Source organism: Tenrec ecaudatus, chromosome 14 (assembly GCF_050624435.1).
Source record: "Tenrec ecaudatus isolate mTenEca1 chromosome 14, mTenEca1.hap1, whole genome shotgun sequence".
Classification (NCBI taxonomy): Eukaryota; Metazoa; Chordata; class Mammalia; order Afrosoricida; family Tenrecidae; genus Tenrec; species Tenrec ecaudatus.
Genome location: NC_134543.1, coordinates 103,741,664 through 103,768,257, shown reverse-complemented (window position 1 = coordinate 103,768,257; position 26,594 = coordinate 103,741,664). Strand labels below are relative to the sequence as shown.

At 41.6% G+C, this 26,594-nt stretch overlaps 3 protein-coding genes across 4 annotated transcripts in view; all 3 read right to left on the bottom strand.

The window, feature by feature from the left end:
- Positions 1–26,594, bottom strand: part of GANC (glucosidase alpha, neutral C) — a 66,731-nt gene that overhangs the window by 8,495 nt on the left and 31,642 nt on the right. For both annotated transcript variants that reach the window (XM_075530900.1, XM_075530901.1), the window contains exons 9-19: positions 25,568–25,748; positions 25,208–25,355; positions 23,578–23,813; positions 22,834–22,960; positions 21,743–21,822; positions 17,518–17,661; positions 12,785–12,881; positions 5,913–6,014; positions 3,959–4,202; positions 2,715–2,779; positions 662–738 (exon numbers count right to left, since the gene is read on the bottom strand). In XM_075530900.1, the coding sequence (XP_075387015.1) occupies positions 662–738; positions 2,715–2,779; positions 3,959–4,202; positions 5,913–6,014; positions 12,785–12,881; positions 17,518–17,661; positions 21,743–21,822; positions 22,834–22,960; positions 23,578–23,813; positions 25,208–25,355; positions 25,568–25,748 (1,501 nt within the window). The remainder of the gene's footprint in view (positions 1–661; positions 739–2,714; positions 2,780–3,958; positions 4,203–5,912; positions 6,015–12,784; positions 12,882–17,517; positions 17,662–21,742; positions 21,823–22,833; positions 22,961–23,577; positions 23,814–25,207; positions 25,356–25,567; positions 25,749–26,594) is intronic.
- LOC142425606 (protein CutA-like) lies at positions 10,957–11,709 on the bottom strand. Its single transcript, XM_075530902.1, has 2 exons — positions 11,314–11,709; positions 10,957–11,201 (listed from the first exon to the last, which is right to left on the bottom strand). Exons 1-2 carry the CDS (start codon positions 11,692–11,694, stop codon positions 11,019–11,021), a joined length of 564 nt encoding a protein of 187 aa, XP_075387017.1. The 5' UTR covers positions 11,695–11,709; the 3' UTR covers positions 10,957–11,018.
- On the bottom strand, positions 15,124–15,491 carry LOC142425567 (large ribosomal subunit protein eL43). The gene has a single exon (XM_075530834.1). It carries the CDS (start codon positions 15,477–15,479, stop codon positions 15,201–15,203), a length of 279 nt encoding a protein of 92 aa, XP_075386949.1. The 5' UTR covers positions 15,480–15,491; the 3' UTR covers positions 15,124–15,200.

The window sequence follows — 26,594 nt, the reverse complement described above, 5'->3', positions numbered from 1 at the left end:
TCAGGGAAAATCCTCAAACTCATCTGAATCCCTGTCAAGAGGGCTTAGTTGCTGAAGTTCTAAAAGATCACAGTAAGTAATTTAAACCCCTAAGATACCGGCAGGAACGAGCATGAAAACGAAAACTTACTTTTCTCCCTTCTAACCCCAGTATCATTTCTGGGATCTGTGCCCTGCACTAGCAGGCGAGGATGGTATTTTATGAAGTGACAAGGATCCTTAACTAATGTTTATCATCACATCTAACAAAAGAGCAGGGGCCGCCGGAGGAGTACAGGGGGAGGTTACTTTTGATCTACTTGGATGAGCCTTTGGTATTAACAACAATCTGGATTCAGATAAGACAGAACAAAAGAGCAAAGAATTGAACACTTCACAGAAGAGTGAAAATGTCTTCCTGCTCAAAGCCTCAATATGTTTACAAGAAGTCACTTGTAAGAGCTGCTCTTCCTTGACTTCATCATCTACTCATCTTTCTCCCCCGCCCCTCCAGCCTCTACAGACAGGGATGGTCATGTCTACAGAGAACTCTTCCGGTTGCACAGTCATTCGGGCAGGGCTCACCACTGCAGGATGAAGAAACGTTTTTCCTGAAAGGGACCAATTCATCAGCGTGAAGGGATGGAAGGACGATGTCAGTTATGTGGCTGCTTACTCTTACCTCATCTGAGCCTGGCAGAAACACATCAATCTCAGTGGCCTTTGGTTCTGTGACTGGATGAACCAATAAAGCACTCCCTGAAAAATGAAGAAGAAGGAAGTAGAGTTGAGTATCATGATAAGAGGCCAGAAGACATCATTTGAGCTTTCTGTGGTTTTAAAGATCAATCAATCTTCTTAAAGGCTGAGACTGCAGTGAATTGAGCCAATGATTCATAAGAAAGATGCACTGTTAGACAGATATATTATCACCACCATTCTGGAAGCCTACCACCCTCTCCTTTTGTGTACAGGAGCCCAGTAGTCAGAAAGTGACACTGTGCCCCTGCAAGCACTGCACTGTTTGCTGTGAGTGACTCTGCTGATGGTGAGCCCACAGCTGTTGTCCAGAGGTGCGCTCATTGCGGATGCTCAGATGCTCTTGCTTGGCAGCTACCAGCAGGAAAGTTGTGGGTCTCTTAAAAGTGATGTGGGTGGTTAATTTTGTTTTGGCCTTCATAATGTGTACATAAAACTCATCTACTTATTAATTCATTTGATAAATATTTTTGACTGTCCCTACCGAGTGTCAGGCACAGTGCTAGACTCTGAAAATCAAGTAGCACATAAGCAGACCTGATTCCTGCCCTGTTGGAATTTAGTGAAGACAGACATTAAGCAATCACGAATCAATTAGAGTTGTGCGAGCTGGAATGAGAGTCAGTAATAGGAGGAATCGACTTTGACCACAGTGAGTAGAGTTACGTATAAGGAAGCGAGGCGGGACAGCGGAGGCTTCTCCAAGGAAGTGTCTATTACACAGACCAAAAGGATGGCTATGGCTTAACAAGTTGAGTTTATTCTATTTTATATGGGGATCTTCATTGTTTAGAAACGCGATTCATCTTTGGACAACTTGAGGCTGGCGTTTTAAGCCCTGTTCCCAAGGTGACAAAATTTCATGTTCTGCATTGGACAGTTAATTCTGTTATGGACTGAGTTGTATCCTTCACAAATATAGGTTATAAATTCTAATTTGAATACCTGTGGTTAAAATATGATTTGGAAATGAGCTTTCTGTTCATGTTAATGAGGCAGTATTAGCATGGGGTGTGTCTTAGCTCAATCTCTTTAGAGAAATAAAAGAGCATACTGAGCAAACTCAAAACGCAGAGCTGAGAGAAGACAGATGCCACGCCATGTTCAGATTGCCAAAGGAAAGGAGCTGAGCAGAGACCAGGACCTTCCTCCAGAGCCCAGAGAGAGAGAGAGAGAGAGAGAGAGAGAGAGAGAGAGAGAGAGAGAGAGAGAGAGAGAGAGAGAGAGGTCGCCTAGAGCTGCTGCATTGAATTTGGACTTGCCGCCTCTGACAATGAGGAAAACACATTCTGTTGGCTAAAGCCACCCGTTGTGGACTTTCTGTTATGGCACCACGAATATAACAGAGACACTCCTGTTACAGAAGGTGGCAACCAGAGAAACAGCCTCTTACTCATGTGAAACAAGCTCGTATAATATGGAACTCTGGTGGCGCAGTGGTTGTGAGTTGAGCTGCTATCCAAAAGGTCAGGAGTTCAAGCCATGAGCTGTTCCACAGGAGGAAGATGGGGCTTTCCACTCCTGTAAAGAGTTACAGTCTTGAAGCTCGCAGGGACAGTTCTACCCTGTCCTGTAGGGTTGCTACAAGTCAGTTGCGACTCCAGGGCAGCGAGCTTTGTGGAGAGGAACTTATATCCATTTGACCCACTTACTTTCTACTTCCTTTCCTTACAGGGGCCCCAGAAGGCTTACTAATAGACTCCGAACAGCAATCCCAAACTGTGTCCAAAGAATCAGAGAAGATTTATTTGAAGTTAACAAAAAGAACCTTAGGAGATATGCTATGTGACAACAGAATAGTGCTATCTATGGTCCTACTCATGCACATAGGCGCTAAAAATCTTGGAGAATTAATGTCTTTATCTTATTTTTTAGTTTTCTGGAAATTAAAAAAAGTTGGTGCTTATACACAAGAGAATATAATAACAAAAACATACATACACTATCATAATCACAATTAATCATAAAGTGCTTACCCAGCATGTACTCATCTTCCAGACTAAAGACCTCTAAGTCACAAGGGAATTCTACCCACAGAGGCCTGGAAAAGAAAAAGAAGAAAAAAGAATCTTTTTTAGAATAGTAGATTTTTTATTATAATTCAATCACTTCTGTTAGTTGTATAACTGTTCAAAGAGAACTGGAAAAGAGCTACAACTTTTTATCAGTCAAGGTTTTCAGAGCAATTGCTATGACTGCGATATGTTTCTCTCATATGAAAGGCCCCATGAAGGATTAAGAATCCCGACACCGCAGTTTTGACTTCTGGTGGTTGAGCACCAAGTACAGCTGTGATAGACAGACGTGGAGCTCTGTACAGGTCCAAGCACCCAAGCCCTTCGGTATGAAACAAACTAGAGTATATAAAATCCTATTTTATCCTGGGAAGCCATCCTATATTATTTTCCATGCTCTTCAACATGGGAAGCATTATTCATTTAAATGAAGAGACACGGCTTCTTACAGGTTGGCAACATTTTGGAGCTGTTGTTGACCACGTGAAGGGGTAACAGAACTTTCACTATCAATGTACTCAAGGGCAAGTTAATGTGCTTTAAGAGACACGTCTGTTGTTCATTCACTAGCCTTGCAGTTACATATTCCTTACCTAGCATGTGTTAACAAAACTAGAATCTCCACGGAAACCTCTAATAAATACAGATTCCTGGGGCCCATTCTGGGTGGGATCTTAGGTACAGTGGCAAGGTCTTGGAATCCGTCTCCCCAGGTGATTCTGATCTGAGGGGCTAGGAACACAAGTCCAGAAGTCTCATCTCTGTGTATACTGTTGGGGCTTCTCATCTGCTTTTGACATAGAATCAGAACGCAATTTGTAGACCAGGAAAAATGTTTACCTCAAACTTTGAGTAGTTTCGCTGGGAAACTAAGATAAAGCCTAAGATGGCAGTTATTCTTCAAAAGGGAATGTTTGCAGGCAAAATTCTGAATACATTCAGTGACAGTCGCTTCCCGTTCTTTGAAATATTTCTAGCTCCTATCAAACATTAACATGTTAAACATAAAGTAACAGGGCACCTAGTTTTCGCTTTTTCTGCTCTCCAGAGCCAGCTCACTCTGCCCACAATTAGTGCTCAATAAATTGACTGAAACGTGATGAAACACAGCTTTTCTCCATTCTCTCTGCGATCACTGTGTAACTGTTCTGCTCCCTGATAGCTGAGGTGGATCACTGGGTCCCTGGTCAGATGAACCTTTTTACCTCATGATGGGTTCAGCAGTCACGTGTGCATGGTAGAACAGGGTATACCAATAGGGCAGGAGGGCGTAGCGCGCTCTGATGGCTTCTCGGATCAACCGGGTGTGTTTCTCCCCAAAGAGCCAGGGTTCCCGCCGCTTGGTTTTCAAGGTGGCGTGACCGCGGAAGAAAGGCTGGTAGGCTCCAGCCTGGTACCAACGCACTAGCAGCTCCGCCTCGGGATTCCCGACGAACCCACCGACATCAGCTGGCCAGCCAAAGACAGGCCAAGAAACGCAGTTAGTAGTCGTTCAAGAATAAAAACACGAAAACAACAAAAAAAGGCACAGCCTCAAAACACTTTGATAAGTGTGGCCACCGTTTGCTGTGCTCCAGTGGGGTGTCTTGGAATCGTACCACCGGTGCGTCAAATACCAGAAGGGTCACCCAGGGTAGTCAGCTTTGAGCAGGGATTACAGACTAAGACAGAGCAGGAAGAAGGACATGGTGAGTTACTGAGCAAACTGGCCAGTGAAACCCTCATGCGTAAGAGAGGGGCACTGTCAAAGAGGGGGAATGTGCTGATGAATTCAGTATGGTGTGTCAATGTGGTCTTTGCTTGTCAAAAGGTCAGAGTTGCTACTGCAAAATCAACCTTCCTGTATGTTCCGAAATCAAGATAGTAACAGAACTGACAACTTGGGAGAGGTTTGGGGAGGGAGGGGATAAAGGGGAGCTGATAGCAAAGAGTTCAAAAAGAAAGGAAATGCTGTGAAACTGATTGTAGTAGCAATTGAACAAGAATGCTTGATCTATTTGAATTATGGAATGTTTTGACATCTATAAGAGCTTCCAATAAAGTGATGAATGAAAACACTCTTTTAAATGACAATTTCTCAGTCATATGATATCGTGTGTGTGAGAGGAGTAGGGAAGGGAGAATTAACTCTTGATTGTCTTTGAAAGCAAAAGCTGAATCAAGATAAAAATTATAAAAAACTAAAGAGACATGGACCATCAGAATTAGAGGTTTAGAAAGAATTTCATGCTGACCCTTGGGCAGATATGTTCCTTGTACTGTATGAGGACTGAGGCCATCAAACGTAGGTATCGAATGTGATATGGAATTGCCTGTTCCTACAGAAAACAAGGAGCAGCTGGCAGTGCAGCCATGCCAAGCACCTTCGTTTGCAGGTCTCCTGTCTGCAGAGACTGACTCAGGAGCCGCACCCGAGGGTACCGAGGAGGCAGCCCGTCAGAGAACGTTCTCTCTTTTTGCACACAGTTGACGGCATCACAGAATTTTGGAGCTGCCCACGAGAAGGGCTTCTGTAAGGCTGACGTGCTAAAGTATTTGCAGTTCCCTGCACGTTCTCACATTCCAGAAAGGGCATGTGTGGGGGCCGGCAGTTAACACGAGCGCCTAAGCTGGAAATGACAAGAAGTGAGGGAAAGAAACTCTCTGGCTCCATTTCTGACAACTCTGTGTCCTCAGTTCAGACAAGACCCCATGAAGACCCCACTTGCCCTAGTTTTGTTTCCCACATTCATCAAACCAGTCCACAGGGACAAAGGCTGCACACGAGTTGCCTAGCAACCAAACAACAGCACCAGCGCCCTGCCAATAGTCCAGAATCGAACCTGCTCCATGCAGAGCAAGGACGGTGGGTGCTGGACTTCTGGGAAGAGATCTTATTGGCAGGACTCTGGAGAGCAACACACAGTCAAAGCTGTGTGGGTTGACTGCCATTGTGAGCTGGGCACAGTTGCTTGTTTCTTACTTGGGTCAAACTACCACAAGCCGCGGTTTTGGTTGCTATGCAACATCTATGCAGCTTCTGTTTACGTTCACAATTATGGAACCATTTTGAAACTGATGTAAAGCTCTAGTCCCAATCTGCTGATGAGAAGGGGTTCGTAAGCAGCTTTAATGAATGCACTCTGATTTTTAAATTTCCAAGGACAGGGCTCATCTTACCTCCACAAAAACTGATCCCAGCAATGCTGAGGGTGAGCAACATTGGGATGGAAATTTTCAGATAACTCCAATCTGCTCTGTTGTCTCCAGTCCACACAGCACCTTTGGTCACCAAGGTATTTAAATAAATCATGTATCAATCAACCCATGCACTCAATTTCATATTTTGGTTATTTGTAATAAATTAAAAAACCCATTTATTTCTTACAATATACAAATTCTGAATTTCTACAATAAAAATGAATTAATTTTCCTGTGTGAAAAATTAAAATCTACAAAAAAGCATTTCATGAAAATATCCTGAAATTGCACTTATTTTTTAGGAGTATGATTCAAGTTTTATTTTAAAAGGAATATATTTAAAATCAATTTCATTCAAGCCTAATTGACATACAATGAGATGTATATTAAGCGGAGAGTTTGATAACTTTGAAAAATGTACACTTCTGTAACTACCACCACAACCAAAGAATACTAAAAAACTTGAAGGACAGAGTAGAACTGCCCCTGTTGGTCTATGAAACTGTAACCTTTTACAGAAGAAGAAAGCCTCACCATTCTCCCTTGGAGCAGCTGGTGGGTTTGAGCTCATGACCTTGCAGTTAAAAAGCCCAATGCTTAACACACTGTGGCACCAGGATTTCTTTCTATACAGATTACATAAATGAAAACATTCAATGCTTTTCTTCCCTGTGATCTGGCTTCTTTCACTTGGCATAATGTTTTTGAGATTCATCCATGTGGTTCATTTGTTTTTATTTGCTGAGTAGTATTCGATTGGCTATATCGATAATCATTTATCCATTCACTTATTGATGGACATTTGGATTCTGTCCAGATTATAAATGAAACTTCTATGAACATATGTGTACAAGTCATTACCTTTTAGGTTTTCATTTCTCTTGGGTAAATGGCTAAGGGAATAAAAGCTCTGGTTTCCAAGTACATAGTGACCATTTTCAAGAAAGCCCCACAGGTTTGACACACTGTTGCACAGTTTTACATTTCCAATATGAAAGCTCCAGCTGCTCCACACCTGGCTGGTACTTGGGAGGGCCAGTCTTTTTCAACTCCAGTCATTCTACTGGGTGTGAAGCGGAAGCTCTCGGTGGTTTTCCTTTGTATATCCCTAAAAGTGACCAGACGTCCCGATTTTTAACAATTTTTCTTGCATCCTGCGGTGTTTTTTAAAAGTCCCGATTTTTGGAAAGAATGCACGACGAGCTAGGATATACGGTTTTCGGCTGCCATGTGGGTATTTCGCCAGGATATGAGTTTGATCAATGGTGTCTCACTGGTGTCCCGCTTTATCAATGTTAAAATCTGGTCACAGGGCCAGTGCTAACTGAAAGGTCAGGGTTTGAAAGTACCAGATACTTGTGGGGGAAGGCTGAGCTCTCTGCCTTTGTGAGAACTACCTGGGAACCCGAAGACCAGTTCAGCTCTACCCCACAGAGTCACAGGTAAGTTGCAATCGACCTAAAGATAATGGATGTTAAAAAACAAAAGATAATTGACTAAGCTTTAGCCGTTTAGTGACAAATTAAGTAGAGCATCTTTGGATGGATTTATTGATAAGATTTCTTACTTTTTATTTAAAATATCTATTAAAATTTGGATATTTATAGAATTGGGTGATTTGTCTTCTTAATGAGGTGTACAATACCTTTACATTTTCAGTATTTAAGCCTGAATATATGTCTATTGAAAACACTTTTTCTAAGTCTGTGCCTTGCCTTTTTTCTTTTCTAAACAATGTCTTTAAAGGAGTATAATTTTAAATTTTGATAAAATTCAGTTATCATTTTTAAATTTGATGGTTCATGCCAATCTTTGCCTGTCTCAAAAATCACAAAAGCTTCTGTTTCGTTTTAATTTTAGCTCTGAAAATCTAACTCTTTGCTCCATTTTCAGTTAACTTTTAAGTATAATGTGAAACAAGAGTTGAGGTTCACTTCTTCACTGAGTTGTCTTGGCAAATTAATCAGTCATGGATGTGCTGGGAGTACCTCTGAAGTCTCTCTACTCAGTTCCATCGATCTATGTCTATTCACTCCCTCCAATAAGAAGCAAACAAACCCCCCCCCCCCCCCAAGCTAATAGTGATGGAGCCTTTCCGGAGCTCAATGTTATGCTAAATACTTCCCTTGGATTAACCCATTTATCCATCACAACAATGCTATCCAGCATAGAATAGTATTAAGTGCCATCTCACAGGTGAGGGAAATATGGGAAACAGTTAATGTATAACCTTACCTAAAGTCACACAGTTGCTAAAAAATGGAGCCAGGATTTGAGCCCAGGTTATATGACTCCGAAGCTAGTGTTCTTGTTTACTGTCTGTGTGTAAGTCAAAAAGTACTGCTACTATAAGCTGCCAGTTCATACCGACACAGGTTTATCCCCAACAAAACCAGTTTAAACAAGTATCTGCTAGTGGGTAGCTATAGACAAATTCTTTCAGTAATATTCTTGTTTTAGTTTCATTTGGTTGTCTTAAATGGAGGTCCAATCAACACAGTGGCTTCTGAGGGAATATGCTTGGCCAGTTAGATTCAAGGCAAGAGAGGTCAGGCTCAGAGCGTTATGAGGACTGCTAATCCAAAGGGATGATGGTGATAGATTTTTCTGGAAGGCCACTCCTAAGATGATCACGGGAGTTGATAATGAAAGTGTTTTTAGAAAATGGAAAACTGCACCGATGAAAATAAAAGGCCTAGAAAGTTGCATTTAGGAAAATTTTCTATCGTTCATCAAGGGGAGCAAGGACTAATCTATGGACATTTTGTGGGGGAAACCTTATCCTATCCATGATCTTGCTCCTTCAGATTTTTTATTCCCCGAGCTCATAAAACACTGCAAAGAAACAGGATGCACCTACGTTCCCTGTGGACGTGGAGACTGCCGTTTTGGTGTGGTGTAAGTCAAAGAACACCGAATTCTTCGGGGAAGGTAGATAAACGGAGCCATCGGCTCAATAGTTCCACTAGCATACAGACCTAGATGGAGAACAGACTGAGCAAAATACCTCTACAGGTTGATATTTTTATTTTCAAAGGTTTTCATGATTTTGTAGCAGAGTTTGACACCCTCATACGGCTGGTAGGAATTTATGGAGATAAATCATACACTATTAAAGAGATATACAAAAGGAACATTTCTTACTTTGTTCAATGGAGGTTGCTCTTGCAGCACTTCTGTTTAGCTTCCACCAAAATAGTCTTGGCGGCTACTTTTGTTAACTTCCATAGCAAGTCAGGTTAGTCTGTGGCCAGCAAATGAAATATTTTCTTCTTATGAGCTGGCAGTGAGTTTGGTTTGGTTGCTTTGGTTCTTCTTAAGCTAATAATTTCTTGCTAACTTTAAGTGATAAATGCTTTTCAAATCCATATCGCAACATTCTTTTTTTTCTCTTATTCTGAAGAGGGATTTATAGATTGTACGTATCGCAACATTCTTATCAGGAAAGAAGACTCATGTAAATATACAACTGTTTTATGATTTATATAGCTATTTAGTCAGTATATGATTTAACAAAATAGAGTTCTCTGTAATGTAAAGTGAGAGTGCCATACAGAATACTCAAGACTGGGCAGTGGTCTAATACTCGAAAGATCATATGCTACTTAGTATCTTCTGTAATATTTTTAAATTGTTGGTTGTAAATATATTTAAAATCCATTATATATTTTAATGAGTGGAAATCATATTTGAAGAGGATTTGAAAATTGAGATGGATAAAAAGAAGACAAAGAAAATCATTTGTAAAATCTGGCTAGACCAGAGGATGTACACTGGGACAGATAGGAACTGGAAACACAGGGAATCCAGGACAGATGATCCCTTCAGGACCAATAAAGAGAGTGGCGATACCGAGAAGGTGGAGTAGACAGGGGGAACTGATCTACATATAACCCCCTCCCTGGGGGACAGACAACAGAAAAGTGGGTGAAAGGAGACGTCGGACAGTGTAAGACATGACAAAATAATAATAATTATCGAGGGTTTGTGAGGGGGTGGGCGGGGAGGAAGGGGGAAAAATGAGGAGCTGATACCAAGGGCTCAAGTAGAAAGAAAATGTTTTGAGACTGATGATGGCAACAAATGTACAAATGTGCTTAACACATGGATGGATGGATGGATTGTGATAAGAGTTGTATGAGCCCCCAAAAAGATGATTTAAAAAAAATAAAAAAGAAAATAATTTGTAATCCTCAAAGTACCTTATCTTTTTGTATTTTGTCTCTGCTAGGTACTTATTTATTGATTCAGAATATTATCTACATACATATACATAACATTTGAAAAGCATATAAGCAAGTAGGCATTAAAATTATGATGTTACATTTTCTCATGCAATGAAAGCTATCATTTAAAACAACTCCACAATGGCTTTTGAGCTTGCACTTAATCCTAAACTTTAACCTAAGAACTGATTAGTGTTCTCTCATGAGGCCCTGCCCTCATGAAGGGGCCACTGAAGATAAGGGTGTTATATTGAAGGGTGGTACAGAAAACAGACGGTGCCTGACTCTGAAGGAAGTGTCTGGGGTCTTAAAAGCTTGTCTCAAAACAAGCAACCATTTCAGTGAGGTGTCGGTTAAGACCATGTAGAAGAAGCCCACCAGCTTGTGTGACTCAAGGACTGTCAATTAAAAAAACATAAGACTGGAGGAGAGCTTAAATTTTGAACACTCCAATCACAAAAGGCTATATAGATGACAATGAATACTCAAAATATATTTTCAGAGTCCCCACATGGCCTAAAGTTCTGATGAATTCCCTCTGACCAGTGACTAGCTATGTGACTAGCCTTACCCTCAGACAGAGTGCATTAACGCAGATATGGGGTTAAAATCTAACACCTTACCATTTGTTTTCCCTTTTAATGCATTTTAAATTTGTTCTAGTTTTTATCATTTTCTGCTTTTTTGTTTTGTGGTTGTTTTTTTTTTTTTGTATTTTTGGGATTGAAGTTTTTCTTGTTGGATTTTTTTCTTTTTGTATGTGTTTGTTTCTTTTCTTTTCTTTTTTTTTGACAGTGAAAACTTGAGAGGGTTTAATAGGGGACCCAGCCGTCACCACACAATCATGGGGTCTTGGTGCTTAGGAGGGGGTCACAGTAGGGTGGTGATGGAAAGAACCTTTTGTGACCTGGTACACCCAGTGCAGATATGGGGCGTTCCCCTGCTCCACAGGCAATGCTATCACTTCGGCGACTTCATAAGGGTGCACAGAACGAATAAATTCTGTCAAAGCCAGAACCAAGGTACTTTGCGTTTTAATCATCTAATGGGTAAGGAGAAATAGTTGGGTCAAGAGCATGGTAGACTTCAGATCTCACGGGACAGGACGAGCAGGAAACAAGAGAAGAGGGTGGTTGGGTCGGCATGTTTCTCACCATCAGCACCTCGTTGTCTTCCTCGATCTTCTTTTTCCACACATAGATGGACGTGATCTGGGGGATGAGGTTGACACACGCTGCCAGGCGCTTCTCCACCACACCCCTGGCGATCTCCTTGGCGGCCTTCTCCTTCTCGTTGGGGCAGGTGACAAAGGCTATCGACACGGAGCCGGGGACATATCCAGAGCCCGAAAGCGACGGGGGATGGGCCCGGGTACTTCCAGAGGCCGAAGCCATAGAAAACAGGGCTCCGGGGATCAACAGAAGGCGGGAGGCCACGGCCAGGAGCACCGGCATCCAAAGAAGTGACAGGAGCAGAACGGCCACTCCACCGAGCAGGATCCCTGGTGCCCGCCCCCGCCCCACCTCCCCGCTCATGCACCCTCTGGGCTGCGGCCACGTGATAGCAGCGCACTGTGTTTGTTTCTTTTTATATGATTTCTTTAATATGAAACCCAGGATAGGTAAATCTTTAGAGATAGTAACTAGCTTAATAGTTTCTTAAGGTTATGGCAGGGGAGGTTGGTGGAGGTGGTAGAAATGGGGAGTTATCAATAATGAGTACAAGAAAGAAAAAATTGTTCTAAAACTGATTGTAGTCATGATTGCCTAACTCTTTAATAGATAAAAACCACTGAATTATCTAGTTTATGAGTTATTATATCAATAAAACTATTAAAAATTAGTTTCACCATAGCCTCTCATATAGATATATCAGCCTTTTATAATTATTTTATTATTGTTAGTTATTTAGACTTTATGATTTCAAGGACTAATGCTGAGGTAAGAATCTCTGTAATTGAATCTTTGCTTGAGCTGATGGTGTTGGGCCCTTTTTCCAGAGTGCAGCAGGGGCTGGCTTTCAGGGATGGACTAGGTGACCTAATGATGCCTGTGCAATAGTAGAGGCTGCATGCTTCAAACTCTAGGACTAAGCCCCCAGTTATTTGCACAAGACCAGGGGACTTAAAATAGCCTTCCTGCCACAGTAGAGCTAGAGCTGCACTAGCTAGTACACTGAATCCACTTCTAGACGCGCTTGACCACCAGCAACAGCCAAGTCTATTTTAAGTCACATCACTAAATGGAACAGATGGGTGAAGGAGTGTGTCAGAAGTCTATTTTTTCTCTAGTTTGGAGAGATCAAACAGGGAAGACCAGAGATGACTGATCCTGATATACCTGAACAAACAGAAATACTGTAAAGTTACTTTTACAACAACTACATGGCCAGGGGAGCAAGTAGCCAAACATTATTAAAATTAGTTTAACCTCTAGTAGGACAAGATGCGTATGTCAAGGCATATTATTCTTTTTTTGCATATTATTCTTTATAACTAGATTATGGGGAATGATACGGATGATGAAAGGAAAAGCAGTTATATAGTAGCAGCATGTACTATATCCATGATCCCAAACTAACTTGCTAACTTGTGTTTGAAGTCTGATCAAACCATCCATTCCTTACCATACTTTTGCGATCCAGCGAAGAAAGAACGTGTAAGAACAAAGGGCCTCTCCTTGCCTTCTGACCGCTTGATCAGTCCTTCTGCAGTAGCCTTTTGCTGTAAAGTCCAAGAAGAACAATTTCAAAGAGATGACTGGATGAGGGCACTGAGTAGGTAGGCTGCAGATATCCGGAAGAAAGCTGGGTCACAAGCATAAAGTCAATAGTAGGTGGGAGTCTAAACTATTAAGCAATCCATCAAATAAGTCTCATAATACAATGACATGACTCTAAATCTTCCTAAAGAACAGAAAAATGCCTATTATTAATAGGATGACAATTAAAAGTTAAGTGGCCCTGGACTACATAAAAAGATTCTCTAACTAAAGCAATTAGCAACAGGCATTAGAGAGGTAAACAAATACTATGTGAAAATTTGCTATCCAGCTCCCACTAGAAAATCCCAATTGGTGGGAGAATCTTGGGAACATGAATACAGTTACATTTAAAAAATAACACATTATAGATGTGACCACCAAGCCTTTTGGAGTTAATTGGTAAATGAAAGACAATTCTACCACTTCCATTGAGTGTTAAGTATTTAAGGAAAAGCTTTCTACATTTAAAAAAAGTATATTTACTGAAATTGTATGTCTGTATTGTAAAGTTTGCTTCCCCAGTCCAGCTGTATCTAGACATTTGTGAAATTTAAAAACATTTCTTTCATCTTTATGTTTTTATATTTCATATTTGTGAAATTTAAAAATATTTTTATATGTTTTTATATGCTATAGTTTATTTCAATAAAAGTTTTGGGGGCATAGCCAGGAGTGTGTCTAACGGTCCCTATCGAGGCTACCCACCATTCATCTGTAAGTTTGTTGTACTGTGGTGGCATGGATGTTGTTATGATATTTACCTGTGTTTTATTGACTACGCAAAGACATTTGGCTGTGTACATCATAACAAATTGTGGGTTATGTTACACAGAATGTGAACTCCAGAGGTTGCTTGGACAGAACAAGGGAATACCAGATGGTTTAAAATCAAAAAAGGTGTTCCTCAAAGTGTCTTATTTCACCCCACTTGTTCGGCTTAGTGCTGACAAAATAACCAGAGAAGCTGGGCTACGGGAAGCATTAGGCATCAGGATGGGAGGAAGACCCATTCTGAATCTGTGATTTGTAGAAGACACAAGCTCACTTGCTCAGTCCTTGACTTCCCTAAGGATTACACTTAAATATTTTCTTTTAATCCTCACAGCTGAACCAATAAGAAATAGCTTGATAAATGGAGAAAAAGTAGAAGTTGTGAGGGATTTTATTTTACTTGGATCCACAGTCAACATGCATGGAAGCAGCAATAAAGAAATTAAAAGGGACACTGCATTGGGCAAATCCTGCAAAAGACTGCTCTTTCCATGGGTGAAGGGCAAGGAAAGATGAAAGTAGCTTTGAGGACGAAGGTAGCGACGCCAGGGGATTTCCAATCACCTCGTATGCACATAGAAGCTAGACAGTGAATCACGAAGATCAAATAAGAATTGCTGCCTCTGAATTGTAGAGTTCCATCAGACGTATCGTGGTGTGCCCGAAGAACAAAACAAGGCTGTGTTGGTGGTACTACAGCCAGAAGGTTCCTTACCAACAAAAACGGGCAGGCTTTGTCTCATGTACTTTGTTGTTTGCTCCAGAGCAACCAGGAAGCTTTTATTGAAATGCAATTCACATGCCATTAGATTTAGTGTATAGTGCAGTTTTTAGTACCTTAATGAGTTGTACCACTATTAACCACTATCTAATTCCAAAACATTTTCAGCTAACACCCCATGCCCATCGGCAGTTATTTCTCCCTGCCTCTCAGCACTTTGCAACTACTACCTACTTTCTAGCACATACGAGGATTTATTCTGAATATTTCACAGAAACAGAATCATTGAATATGTGTTTTTTGGGAGTCTGTCTTTTTTTTCTGACTTCTTTCATTTGCTATGTTTTAATAGTTCATTCATGTTGAAGCAGAAATCAATAGTTTAATCATTTTAATTAGTGAATGTGCTAGTATACACTGTATTTTATTTATCCATTCATTATATTTTTATTTACTTATTCACCTGATGAACACTTGGCCCTATTTCTACTGTTTGGCTATTATAAGTAAGCATTACGAATATTCATTTGCATGGTTTTATGTGGACATATGTTTCCGTTCTCTTGGTACAGTCCGAGGAAGTGGATCGCTGGGGCATGTGTGAACCCTAGGCGTAGCGTCTTGAGGAGCGATGACACTGCTTTCTAGAGGGACTGCACCGCTTTACACTCCCCTCTATCCCCACATCTCTATCAACAGGTAGGCTCTACTTTCTTTCTTTTTTTTTTTTAGTTACATAAATTAACCCATTTATTACAGGCCAGAGAGGTTTCAGATAGTGGAGCTTCTACTGGTCTTTCAATTCCTTCAGTCTTCTGATGGCAGACTTTACTGTGACAGCAGAGGTGGTATTGTAGGTCCAGGCCCCACCGGCAACTGTCTTCATGCAGGAACCGCAGTGCCAGATGCCCACGGCGCGTCTCTTCATCTTGGTTTTGCCGCAGAAGGAGCAAGTGTACTTGGCATGTTGGCTGATTTCAATTTTCTTCACCATTTTCCTGAGGGAGGCGCCGTAACGGGTCCCATACTTGCCCACGATCCCGACCTTCTTGGTGCGTTTGGCCATCTTGCCGCAAACTAGTCCTGAGCCAGAGAGCAGGCTCTACTTTCTTAACGAAAGCCATTCTCCTAGATGTGAAATAGTTATCTCAGTGGGATGTTGGTTTGTATTCCATAATAATTGATGATGTTGAGGGTCTTTTCATGTGCTCTTTTGACTATCTGTATATCTTTGGATACATGTTTATGCAAATGTGTTACCCTTCTTAAAACTAGGCTGTCTTTTTTATTGTTTACTTTTAAGAGTTCTTTATATATTCTAGAAACTAGTCCCTTATGTAATATACAGTTTGGAAGTATTTTCTCCCATTTTGTAGGTTGTATCTTCACTTTAAGTAACAGTATTTTAGTGAAATTTTGGTGAACATTTCTATAGCAGATTAGGTTCCCTTTTTAACAATTGTTACACACATTGTTCAGTAATATTGGTTATATTCTTCAGTTTGTGAATATTCTCAGCATTTCCATTCTGGTTGTTCAATTTCCAGAAATCTGATTTCCTTGCCCCCGTACTTTCTCTTCTTTGTTTTAAAGTGACTGTCGACCACTTTGTCTCAGATGATGATTTTTTTAACAGAGCATGGTACTCAGGGGGAAACTCCATTATGTGAGCCAATCTGTTATTTAGTTAAAAGGTAACCTCAGGGGCTAGGTTCTGGTCAAGGTTTAGAGAGCATTTCAGAGAAATCATTTTAGATAGTATATTAGTCTCAATTAGCCCAGTAAGTCTGTCTTAAAAAAAAATCAACTCTGATAGAAGGGTCCCAAGGAAGGGATGAGTCAGCCAGGGTGCAGTATAGCACCTATGAAACACACAGCATTCTTTTAGTTCTTCAATGCTTCCTACCCCCACTATCATGATCCGAGTTCCTCCTTACAAACCTGCTAGACTGGAGCATGTACGCTGCTATAGATAAGAGCTCTCGACATATGGAATCCAGGTCAGATAAACCCTCCAGGGATGTAATGGGAGTAGCAATACATGAAGGTAGGGAGAAAGGGGGGAATGGAACAGGGAGAAAGGGGGCACCTATGGCAAGGAATGACATATAGCCCTGTCTAGGAGGATGAACAACAGAAACGTGGGTGAAGAGACACAGCAGACAGTGTAAGATGAAAACAATAATAATTTATAACTTATCAAGGGTTCATGAGGTACAGAGGGGGTAGGGGGGGGAAAGGAGCTGATATTAAGGGCTCAAGTAGAAATATTTTTAAAATGATGATGGCAACATGGAAAAATGTGCTTGATACAATTGATGTATGGATTGTTATAAGAGCTGTAGGAGCTCCCAATAAAACATTTATAAAAATTAATAAAAAAGGATCAGGTTCTATTCCCATTGAAGAGGATTTATCTCCCATTGAAGAGGATCCATCTACTGACCAAAACAGTTGGCACAGGTTAAACTAGGCTGTGGCTCATGCAGAGAGTCTCATAGATTCGTTTCTTCTTGAAGTACTAGATTCTCTCTCTTTTGCTCCTGGTGAGTGGAGATCAATGGTTGTCGTTTAGATTCTCTTTACTTTCTTGATAGTGTTCTTTGGATTGTAAAGTATTAACTTTTGATTAAATTTAATATATGTTTTCTAATTTTTATTGGTGTCATTGTCTCTTTTGTGTTAAAGAGGTAGTTTCTTGTATACTATTTTAATTCCCTTAGGATTTTATGTGTGTGTATGTGTGTGTGTATGCATGTGTGTATGTGTGTGTGTGTGTGTGTAAAACCTTCAAAAAGTTCATGAAAAAGTCCTATTACCTTTTAATTCCATTTTAACTTTATAACAAAGATATCAAAATCAAGGATAAAGTTTCTATGTTTATTAATCAAATAACCTGTGTAAACTTATAAAGTTCATTATGTAAGGCAATGAAGCAAAAAAAAAAATCTCATTTTGGCTACAGTTGGTAAGACTCAAAGCACTTAGTGAAAAAGAAATACAAAAAGAAACAATTAGTAATCGTAAGGCTACTACAAAGCAAATTACTTTCAGCCCAAAAGATAGCCACAAGGTAGGGGACATGGGACCAGTTACTTAATTACCTGATAAAAACCATAGATGTTGTGAAGTTCTCTGTGTTCCCAATTGCCATGATGGACAGCGTTCTTCTGCATGGTGAGCTCTGGCCCTCTAAAAACAGAGGGCTCATTCATGTCATTCCATATGAAGAGGATGTCAGTTGATCCCTAGGAAGTAACTCCTGGTCATTATAATTCTCTGACAGTGATAATGCTAATCTGATAACCTCTTGGCTCTTTCCTACTCTACTTTTTCTTTTTCCATACAAATAATCATATTATTGGGAGCTCTTACAGATAGCATAACATTCTACTGTTCCACATCAAGCAGTATTATACAATTGCTACCACAATCAGTTTCAAAATCTTTTCTTTCTTCGTGAACTTCTTGATAGCAGCTCCTCTTTGTCCCCTCCCTCCCTACCATACCCCCAGGAACCCTTATTCTTTTTTTTCTATAAATTTGTTTTTCTTCCATATCTAACACAATCCTATCTATCCATTCATATACCATTCTGTTGTTCCATCCATTGAGTGGGGTATACAGTCCTCAATGCCATTAGCTCCCCATTCCCTCCCTCTCCTCCCTTCCTGTAGCCTCAGGGAACCATTACTTCTGTTACTGAAGGGTTATCTAGTTTGACTTTCATGTGCCTGAACGATCTCAATTATACAGATTAACATATGCAAATCTAACATGCCTTAATGAGGTAAAACAAATAAAAGTCATAATAGTAAGGGGAGGAAATACTGGAGAACTATAGGATAGTTAGTTATATAGTTCATCAGTGCCATACTATACCCTGGATTTATGGTCCCTTCCTTGTGGCCCTTCTGTGAAGGATTATCCAATTATTTTATAGGTGGGTTTTGGGTCTCCACTACATCCATGCCCCTTCACATCGATTTGGTTGCTTGTTTTTGAACTTCTGATACCTATTCCTGCCGATATCTCATGATCACACAGGCTGGTGTGCTTCTTCCAAGTGGGCTTTGTTGCTTCCCTGCTAGATGCTGCTTTGCTTGTTTAACTACAGTCTTTTACGACCCCAGACACTGTATCTTTTAATAGCCAGGCACCATCAGCTTTCTTCATCATATTTTCTTATGCACTCATTTTGTCTTCAGCAATCGTGTCAGGTATCATACAATGCCACATTATTAGAACAAAGTGTTCTTGTATTGAGGTAAGGTTTAAGTAGAGGCCCAAAGTCCACCTGCTTCCTTGTTGCATTTGCATATGTATACATATATGAACAAGTACACACACACATATATATATTCTTCTTTCCTCTTTTCTTTATCCTCCGCTATTATGTTTGCCCATCATGTACCTCCTACGCTACTTAATTTATTTATCATCCATGCTTTATTCTGCTCTACTGCTACAATGTAAGTTCCGTACAACAGGATGTTGTGTTTCTTTTGTCTACTGAAAAATCCCAAACACCTAGAACAATACTTGGCCCCCAGAAAGTTATCAGTAAATATTTGTTGGTATTAGAAATAATGAACTGTATTCACTATAAGATATGTATTTTCCAGCAAGCTCACCCTGAGACCCACCCTGGGGAAGCCCCGTGGGAAAGGCTGTGGATGTTTATCATTAGGCATCATCGATTGCCTGCTACAACTCTTCATTAAGAGCACCTGCAGCTGTGCCTGGCAAGAGTGTAGCTTCCCTCTAACATTCTGAAGGATTTGACAGCCTAGACACATGTTAGCATGATGTACAGTTTGCATTCTACATAACATTGTTTTAGAGTGGGAAGGGACCTGGTGAAGTGGTTGTAGCAGTTCCTATCACGGAAGAATTCCTGGTCTCTCTGGATGTGAAGGAACAGCTGCAATGACAAAGCAGCACATTCTATTATTTCCAGAAAGTTCTGCTCTTCGTGAGGTCCCATCACGGGTCCTTGTTTCTTTTCTGGAACACTGTGGGATCTATGTGGTGTTTCGCCCATATGATAGTCTTTCAAATGACAAGAGTTGGCTTCTGAGTCTTTTGACTCTTTTTCAAATCATTTCTAGGCATGTGTACTTCTTTGAATAGGGCTAAATGATTTCTGAATATTTAACCACCCTGACTGTCCTTTTCTAACAACTTCTAAGCAGGAGATTAGCAAAAAATTTTTGTTAAGGGCCAGATAGTAAATATTTTCTACTTTGCAGGATATATACATATACATACATACATATATCCTTCCCCCTCCCCCTTTTTCTTCAATTACTCAACTCTGCTGTTGTAATGTGAAAGCTGCCATAAATAACAGGTGAAAAAATGTGTGGCTGGATTTGATCTGAGGGTCTGGCCCTACTCTATGTTGTTTACTGGTGTCCTGAAATATGATGACTAGAGGCTAGAGGTTAGTGGTTGAGATCTGAGCTTGGCAGACAAACAGACTGAATTCAAATCTTGGGTTCCCCACTGACTAGGGAGAGGACCTTGGAAGGTTTTTAAAAAATTTAAATCACTTTATTGGGGGCTCATACAACTCTTATTACAATCCATCCATCCATCCATTGTATCAGCACATTTGTACATTTGTTGCCATCATCAATCTCAAAACATTTTCTTTCTACTTGAGCCCTTAGTATCAGCGAACCCTTGATAATTTATAAATTATGTTTTTCAAGTCTTACACTGACCGATGTCTCCCTTCACCCACTTTTCTTGTTGTCTGTCCCCCAGGAAGGGGGTTATATGTAGATCATGTGATCCATTCCCTCTTTCTCCCCAACCTTCTCCTCACCCTCCTGGTATGGCTACTCTCAATATTGGTCCTGAGGGGTTCATCTGTCCTGGATTCCTGTATTTCCGGCTCTTATCTGTACCTGTGTTCATGCTCTGGTCTAGCCGGATTTGTAAGTTAGAATTGGGGGGTCAGGTAGAATTTGTAAGGTCTTGATAGTAGGTGGGGAGGAAGCATTAAAGAACTAGAGGAAAGTTGTATGTTTCATTGGTGCTATTCTGCATCCTGACTGGCTCGTTTCCTCCCCTTGACCTTTCGGAAAGCGGTTGTCCAAATGCCTACAAATGGCTTTGGGTCTCCAGTCCACCCCCCACCCCCCCCCACTGACAATGATATGATTTTTTGTTTTGGGTCCGTGATGCCTGATACCTGATCCTAAGGACACCTCATGATCACACAGGCTGCTGTGCTTCTTCCATGTGGGCTTTGTTGCTTCTCTGCTAGATGGCCGCTTGTTATTTTCAAACCTTTAAGACCCCAGATGCTATGGTAGCCAGGCACCATCAGCTTTCTTCACCACATTTGCTTATGCGCCCACTTTGTCTTCAGTGATTGTGTAGGGAAGGTAAGTATCACAGAATGGACAAGTTTTTAAGTTTCTCTATGCTTTAATTTCCTCAAATGTGAGATTAGTTAATTATAGTTCCAATTTCAGAGTGGATGAAATGGTAAAATGCATATAAAATACTTAGCATACCTCTTGGCACATGTTAAGTGCTCAATTAATATTAGGCAGCAGCAGAAACGATAGCAATGTCATTGGTTGAAGACAGTGTTTCAGATGCTACTTCACCAGATCTTAAAAAATTAAAAAAATTGGTGTATTATTATGCCTTACTTTTTAATGAGCTATTATATTATTTTGCAAGATAATGCATGTGCCATCTGATTATTTTTAAATAACAGCTATAGAAACTTTGCATAAAATATAATCAATTGTTGGGGGAACCGATTATAAGGATCTACATATAACCTCCTCCCTGGGGACGGACAACAGAAAAGTGGGTGAAAGGAGATGTCGGACAGTGTAAGACATGACAAAATAATAATAATTTATAAATTATCAAGGGTTCCTGAGGGAGCGGGGAGCAGGAAGGAAGGGGAAAAATGAGGAGCTGATGCCAGGGGCTTAAGTGGAGAGCAAATGTTTTGAGGATGATGAGGGCAATGAATGTACAAATGTGCTTGACACAATGGATGTATGTATGGATTATGATGAGAATTGTACGAGCCCCCAATAAAATGATTAAAAAATAGAATCAATTGTTATAAAATACTTTGCTACATCTAGAACAGAGATAAATTATAGCGTGTGTGCATTTCGTAATGCAAGTGGCACCTCTGGTGGCGCCACCCAAATCCGTGATGTGGTGCATCCTTCCTGTTTCATGCAAGTATTACGTATCGTGAGCTCTCAGTAATTCCACTCAGGCCTTTCCCACCCCCACTTCCATCCCCTCAAGTAACTAGGAAAGAGTGAGAGAGTAAAAACAAACCTGATAAGCAGGAAAAGCAAAAAGACTTGAATACCATTCTCTGACCTTGGGATTGGTGAAGTCCAGGTAAGAGGAGAGGCCTGCACAGGTAGAACGGGAGACAACCTGTTAGGGACAGCAGTCCTCACTGCGTGTGTCATAAAGAAGACCATCACGCGTGAGGGCTGCGCAATGAACAGGCATCTTACGTCAAATGTAGAGAGTCGCTGACGCAGAGTCAGTGTTTAGGGAGATGTGAATGAATGTGGTGTTGAACCCCAGTGACAATGATTAGATCTTTCAACACCAGAGGCACAGAGAATGTCAGTGGATAAGCATTCAGCTGAAAAATATCCCTCAATAATGGCATAAGGTAAGGATGGCAAATATTCAGGAGTAATTCCCAGAGAAAGGCTTTATAAGTGATGTAATGAGGGGAAAGAGATGAATGGAGCTTCTCTACAATGCACGGATTTACACTGCCTCCGTATCCAAACACGGGGATAGTGCAGGACTGGGCGGTGTCTCCGTTCTATTGTATACTGGGTCATTATGAATCCGAACTGACTTACCACCCAACAGCAAAACAGACATGAAAATAAATTCATGCCTATGGTTATCTCCTTTTGTCCATGTCTAGTTCCTACTTAGGGTTTAAACTAATCAGTTTTGAAAAACAGATTCTCAAGTTGCCAGAGGCAGCTGAGGTTAGTCCCAGAAAGGCTGGGAAGTCAAAGGTACGGGTGAACAGGGCAGAGATCAATCACAAGCAGGGTGGCTACCGAGCTTCCTAATGCAGTCTTGCTTCCCCACCTCCCCTTTCCAATTCCTCATTCCCTGGCTGTTTATTCTTATTTGCTTCGAGAAGTCAGTGTGCCAGAGAGATTGCTTTGTTTATTCAGCATTCGTTCATGGATTGCTAAGTGTATACATGCACACTGTACCAGGTGCTATGAAAATGGCACAAAAGAAGGCCATGCCTCTGTTGAAGGAGGCTGAAATGTACCTAGCAGAGCATGAGACACCTACAGGGAAGGTGAGGGATGCCCATCTGGCCCTCGGTAATTGTACTGAACAGGCAGAAACAATGGGTGCACAGAGTGAAATCTTACCAGGCCAGCATACTCCTTCAAAGTCGCCCCCTTCATGACTCCTCACAAAGAAGCCCCGCTTTTTGGCCTCAGCATACAGTGAGTAGTTGGGGTCAACCTTAATGTGGGGGTCACTGATGACCACAAGCTGTAAGGATATAAAGATTTGACCTTTGTTTTTATCTTTCTCCAAGAGAAGGCTGATGGGTTCACCGACCTTTTGGTTGTCAGCCAGGCATTTAGCCACTGTACCACCAGGGCTTCTGGCCTACCCTTTCACCACCCTGGAAGCTCACCCAATCTCCTTTCTTAGCTCTCTCAAGGTATCTTTAAATCAGTGTGGAAGCTAGCCCTGATCCAACCCTGCAAGCCCTGGCCCACCTTCTAAAAAAACACCCGTCTCCCAGAAATCCTCATTATTTACATAATAATCTTCATACCCAGTTCGTTAATTTTAACATACAAATCTTTTTTGGAGGGGGAAGGGGCAATCCTATCATTATAGGTTGTCCGTTGCTCACAACAAATGGGATTGAAGATGCTGGTCCCTTTATCCTCCTGAGACCTAGCTAGCGAGGGCAGGAATGGATGGAGTCACCATCTTTTTCTTAGTCGTCCATCTCCGCTCATCAATATGGCTCGATCAGAAAGCACTGTCTTCATGGCTATTTTCTACAAGTGGGTTTCTGCCACTAATGAGACAGGCATGCTTCACATTTTTAATTCTCTGCAATTTAAAAGTGCAGAACTGTTGGCTTTTTTCACCTTACGATTTTTGCTCCTCAGCAGTGCTTGCATCCTTTTGGGTTTGGGGAATCTCTTCTTGTCCCACGTGAAGTACCTCTTGCCCCTGGTGTGCTCTATGTCCAGCCACATGACATCGTAAGGAATGTCATGCTCATCAAATCCTGCATCCACTGCTTTGACATCCTGCTCGTCCTCATAGTTCCAGCGGCTCTGATGATACCCCAAGGAGAAGAGAGGGGGCATGGCTTGTGTGCCTAAAAAGAAGGGTGACATGGTCTGTAAGCCTGCTAACACTGAGCCTGGTTCTCGGGAGCCTGAGAGGAGCAGTCCTTGGCCTCAGAGAAGGGACAGCTGGACAGCATGATGCATCAGAAGTTGTCGGAAAGAACATGAAGATCCCTGTCAGAGAATGGAGGCCAGGGTGAATGTGAATAAAGAAGATAGAAGATCATTAGAAAGTGCTTTCAAATTCGGAAGAGAGGTAAGTTTTCACCTGTCTCATCCAAATATCCATCACAGGTAATGGTAGAAAGGAGCTGTCATACCTGCAAGGATTCAAAAAGCATGCCTCCCATGTACAAAGATGCTCTGAAAAAAAACCCCAACAAACAAGGGAATAAACTACACAGGAGAACTCCGCCAATGCCCAGGAAAGGAGGAATTCCACACTGGCAGACAGCAGAAAGATAGGTCACAGGATGGCATCATGTCAAGACTTGGGAGGACGGCTGTGCAGGGAGCCTAGACAGGAACAGTTTAGATGGGAGAGGGGCAAGGGGTTCTAGAAGGGACGTCTCCAAGTGGGATAGAAGACTGGACTGTGTTTCTGATGCCTTTGAACAGTTGGGAAATATAAGAAATGAAAACAGATTTAACGAAATATTGTGGTGTAACAATATTGGGAGGGAGGGGAAGAAGGGATATAAACAAGTTAAATCTTCATCAGGAGTTAATATATGATCTCTAAACTCTAATCTCTGACTGATACAAGTTCATGAGAGAAAGAAATATTGGAGGAGCCCTGCTGGTTCAGTGCGTTACACATTGGGCAACTAGCCATAAGGTCAGCAGTTCAAAACCACCAGATGTTCCACAGAAGAAACAAGAGGCTCTCTACTCCCAGATAGAGCTACAGCCTGAGAAACCCACAGGGACAAGCTCCTCTGTTCTGGAGGGTTGCTATGAGTGAGAATTGACTCACTGGCAATGAATATATATATATATATATACACTTGCGTTGGGTTTCACTGAACACAGTGAGAGCTCCGGGGCTTTGGAAGCGCTTTCCCATAAAGCAGATTCATTCTCTCCCAACAGAAATGTTGAAAGAGCCTGCAGCTGTCACTATCATCGGCACTATTTACTCTTGAATGGGTGTCCTCCCTTATCCACACACGCTGTCATTCTGCTCCCCTAACGATTTACACCCTCAGAAGCCCTAGGGGGCAGGTCTACAACATCCTATAGGAATGCTATGAGTTGGAATAAACTAAATGGCAGTGGATGGTGTGGTGAGATGAAGGATATGTTGACAAACAATAGCTTCACATTTTGATAATTAAAAAAGTTTCCATGATTATATAGCAATTTTGAAAAACCTAACCCATATAATGGAACTAGAAAGTAGAACTTCTAGATGTGCAAGTACCTGTAAGGAGTGAGTATTGCTTGAAGACATCGGACGGTGTAGGGCCTGTTAGCAGAAAGACATCAATGATTCCACTCTCTGACATCCAACGCACATCAGCTCGAGATTTGACCTTAGTTTTAGAAGCAACTGAGCCCATCTGCGTGCTCTGGGAAAGGAACAGAATGGAAATCTGAAGCATTTCCCTCTCACCTCGACTCCCATCCCCGGTGAGTCACGGTGTGTGCTTTAGTAGACACTGTCCTGCATCTACTGGACACTGCGGAGTCTTTGGTGGCAGTGCACACAGCGAAGAGCTATGACCACACTGCGTGGCAGTTTCCTGTGTGATGGGGCACACATCCCTGATCCACAGCTTACCTCTACGGGAGGTTCTGTATTGATCTCCACAAGTGTTTCTGAGGCATTCAGCCAGAAAATGCCTACAGTCCTGCCCACTTTGTGGGCTAGGAGATAAGGCACTGAACCATAAACACCCATTTTGTCATGTAGCTTGTATCCATAGACATCTAGGTTATAAAGACGGTAAGCATCTCCATCACTGAAAAACAAAATAGGGATTATCAGGAATTGCCATCACAAATCTTACTAGAATACTTCCACTCTCTGGTGAATATTCTGGTCCTAGGCCTCTTGCAAGGCTCAACTCTCACCAATTCTGTAAAGGTTCCCTGACTCTACCTTGGTGAGGGTGACCTTCCTGTGACCCATATGGTACTCCTTTAGGTCAATGCACATCTTAGTTCTTAGCACATAAGAGGGGAGGACTGTGGCCTGTGACGTCTATTACACTAGCAGGCCCACAGAATTATGTGCTGACCCACTCTGTGAGAATTACTCTGCAGTTAAAATGGAAGGGGTCACACAGGGCGGAGTAGGGGAAGATAGGGGACTGAATAGGCTGAGGGCACCGAGCTCAGGTTGGTGTGATAGCAGCATGGCTCAGCACAACGTCAGCCCCCAGGTTTCTGATGTACTTGCCTCAATGCCTACCTGTCAAGCACCTGAAACCTGACAACTTGGATCAGAGTAGTTCTCTTTTTGTTTCCCATCCCTAAGGGACTCAATGGTGATATGCGATGCAACACTTTCAGTTCTCTGGCCCCTTTTTCTAGGTCAGTGATTTTCACACGGAATTCTCCCAGGCCTTCCCACAAAGGCCTGGAGAGGAGACAATGCAATGTAGAGACACGGTTGTGGTGACACCTATAAGCCTCCTTCAATCAGAGAAGCTCATTTTTGCTCTGTTGAATTTTTAGGTTCAGCTTTTGTTTGTTTGCAGCGCCTAACTTCTTGCCAATAAAATCAGAAAACCACCACTCCAAGTGATCATTCGAGGGAGGTTCTTAAAATCCACAGGCTCTACCAAGGAAGTACAAGTCAGGCA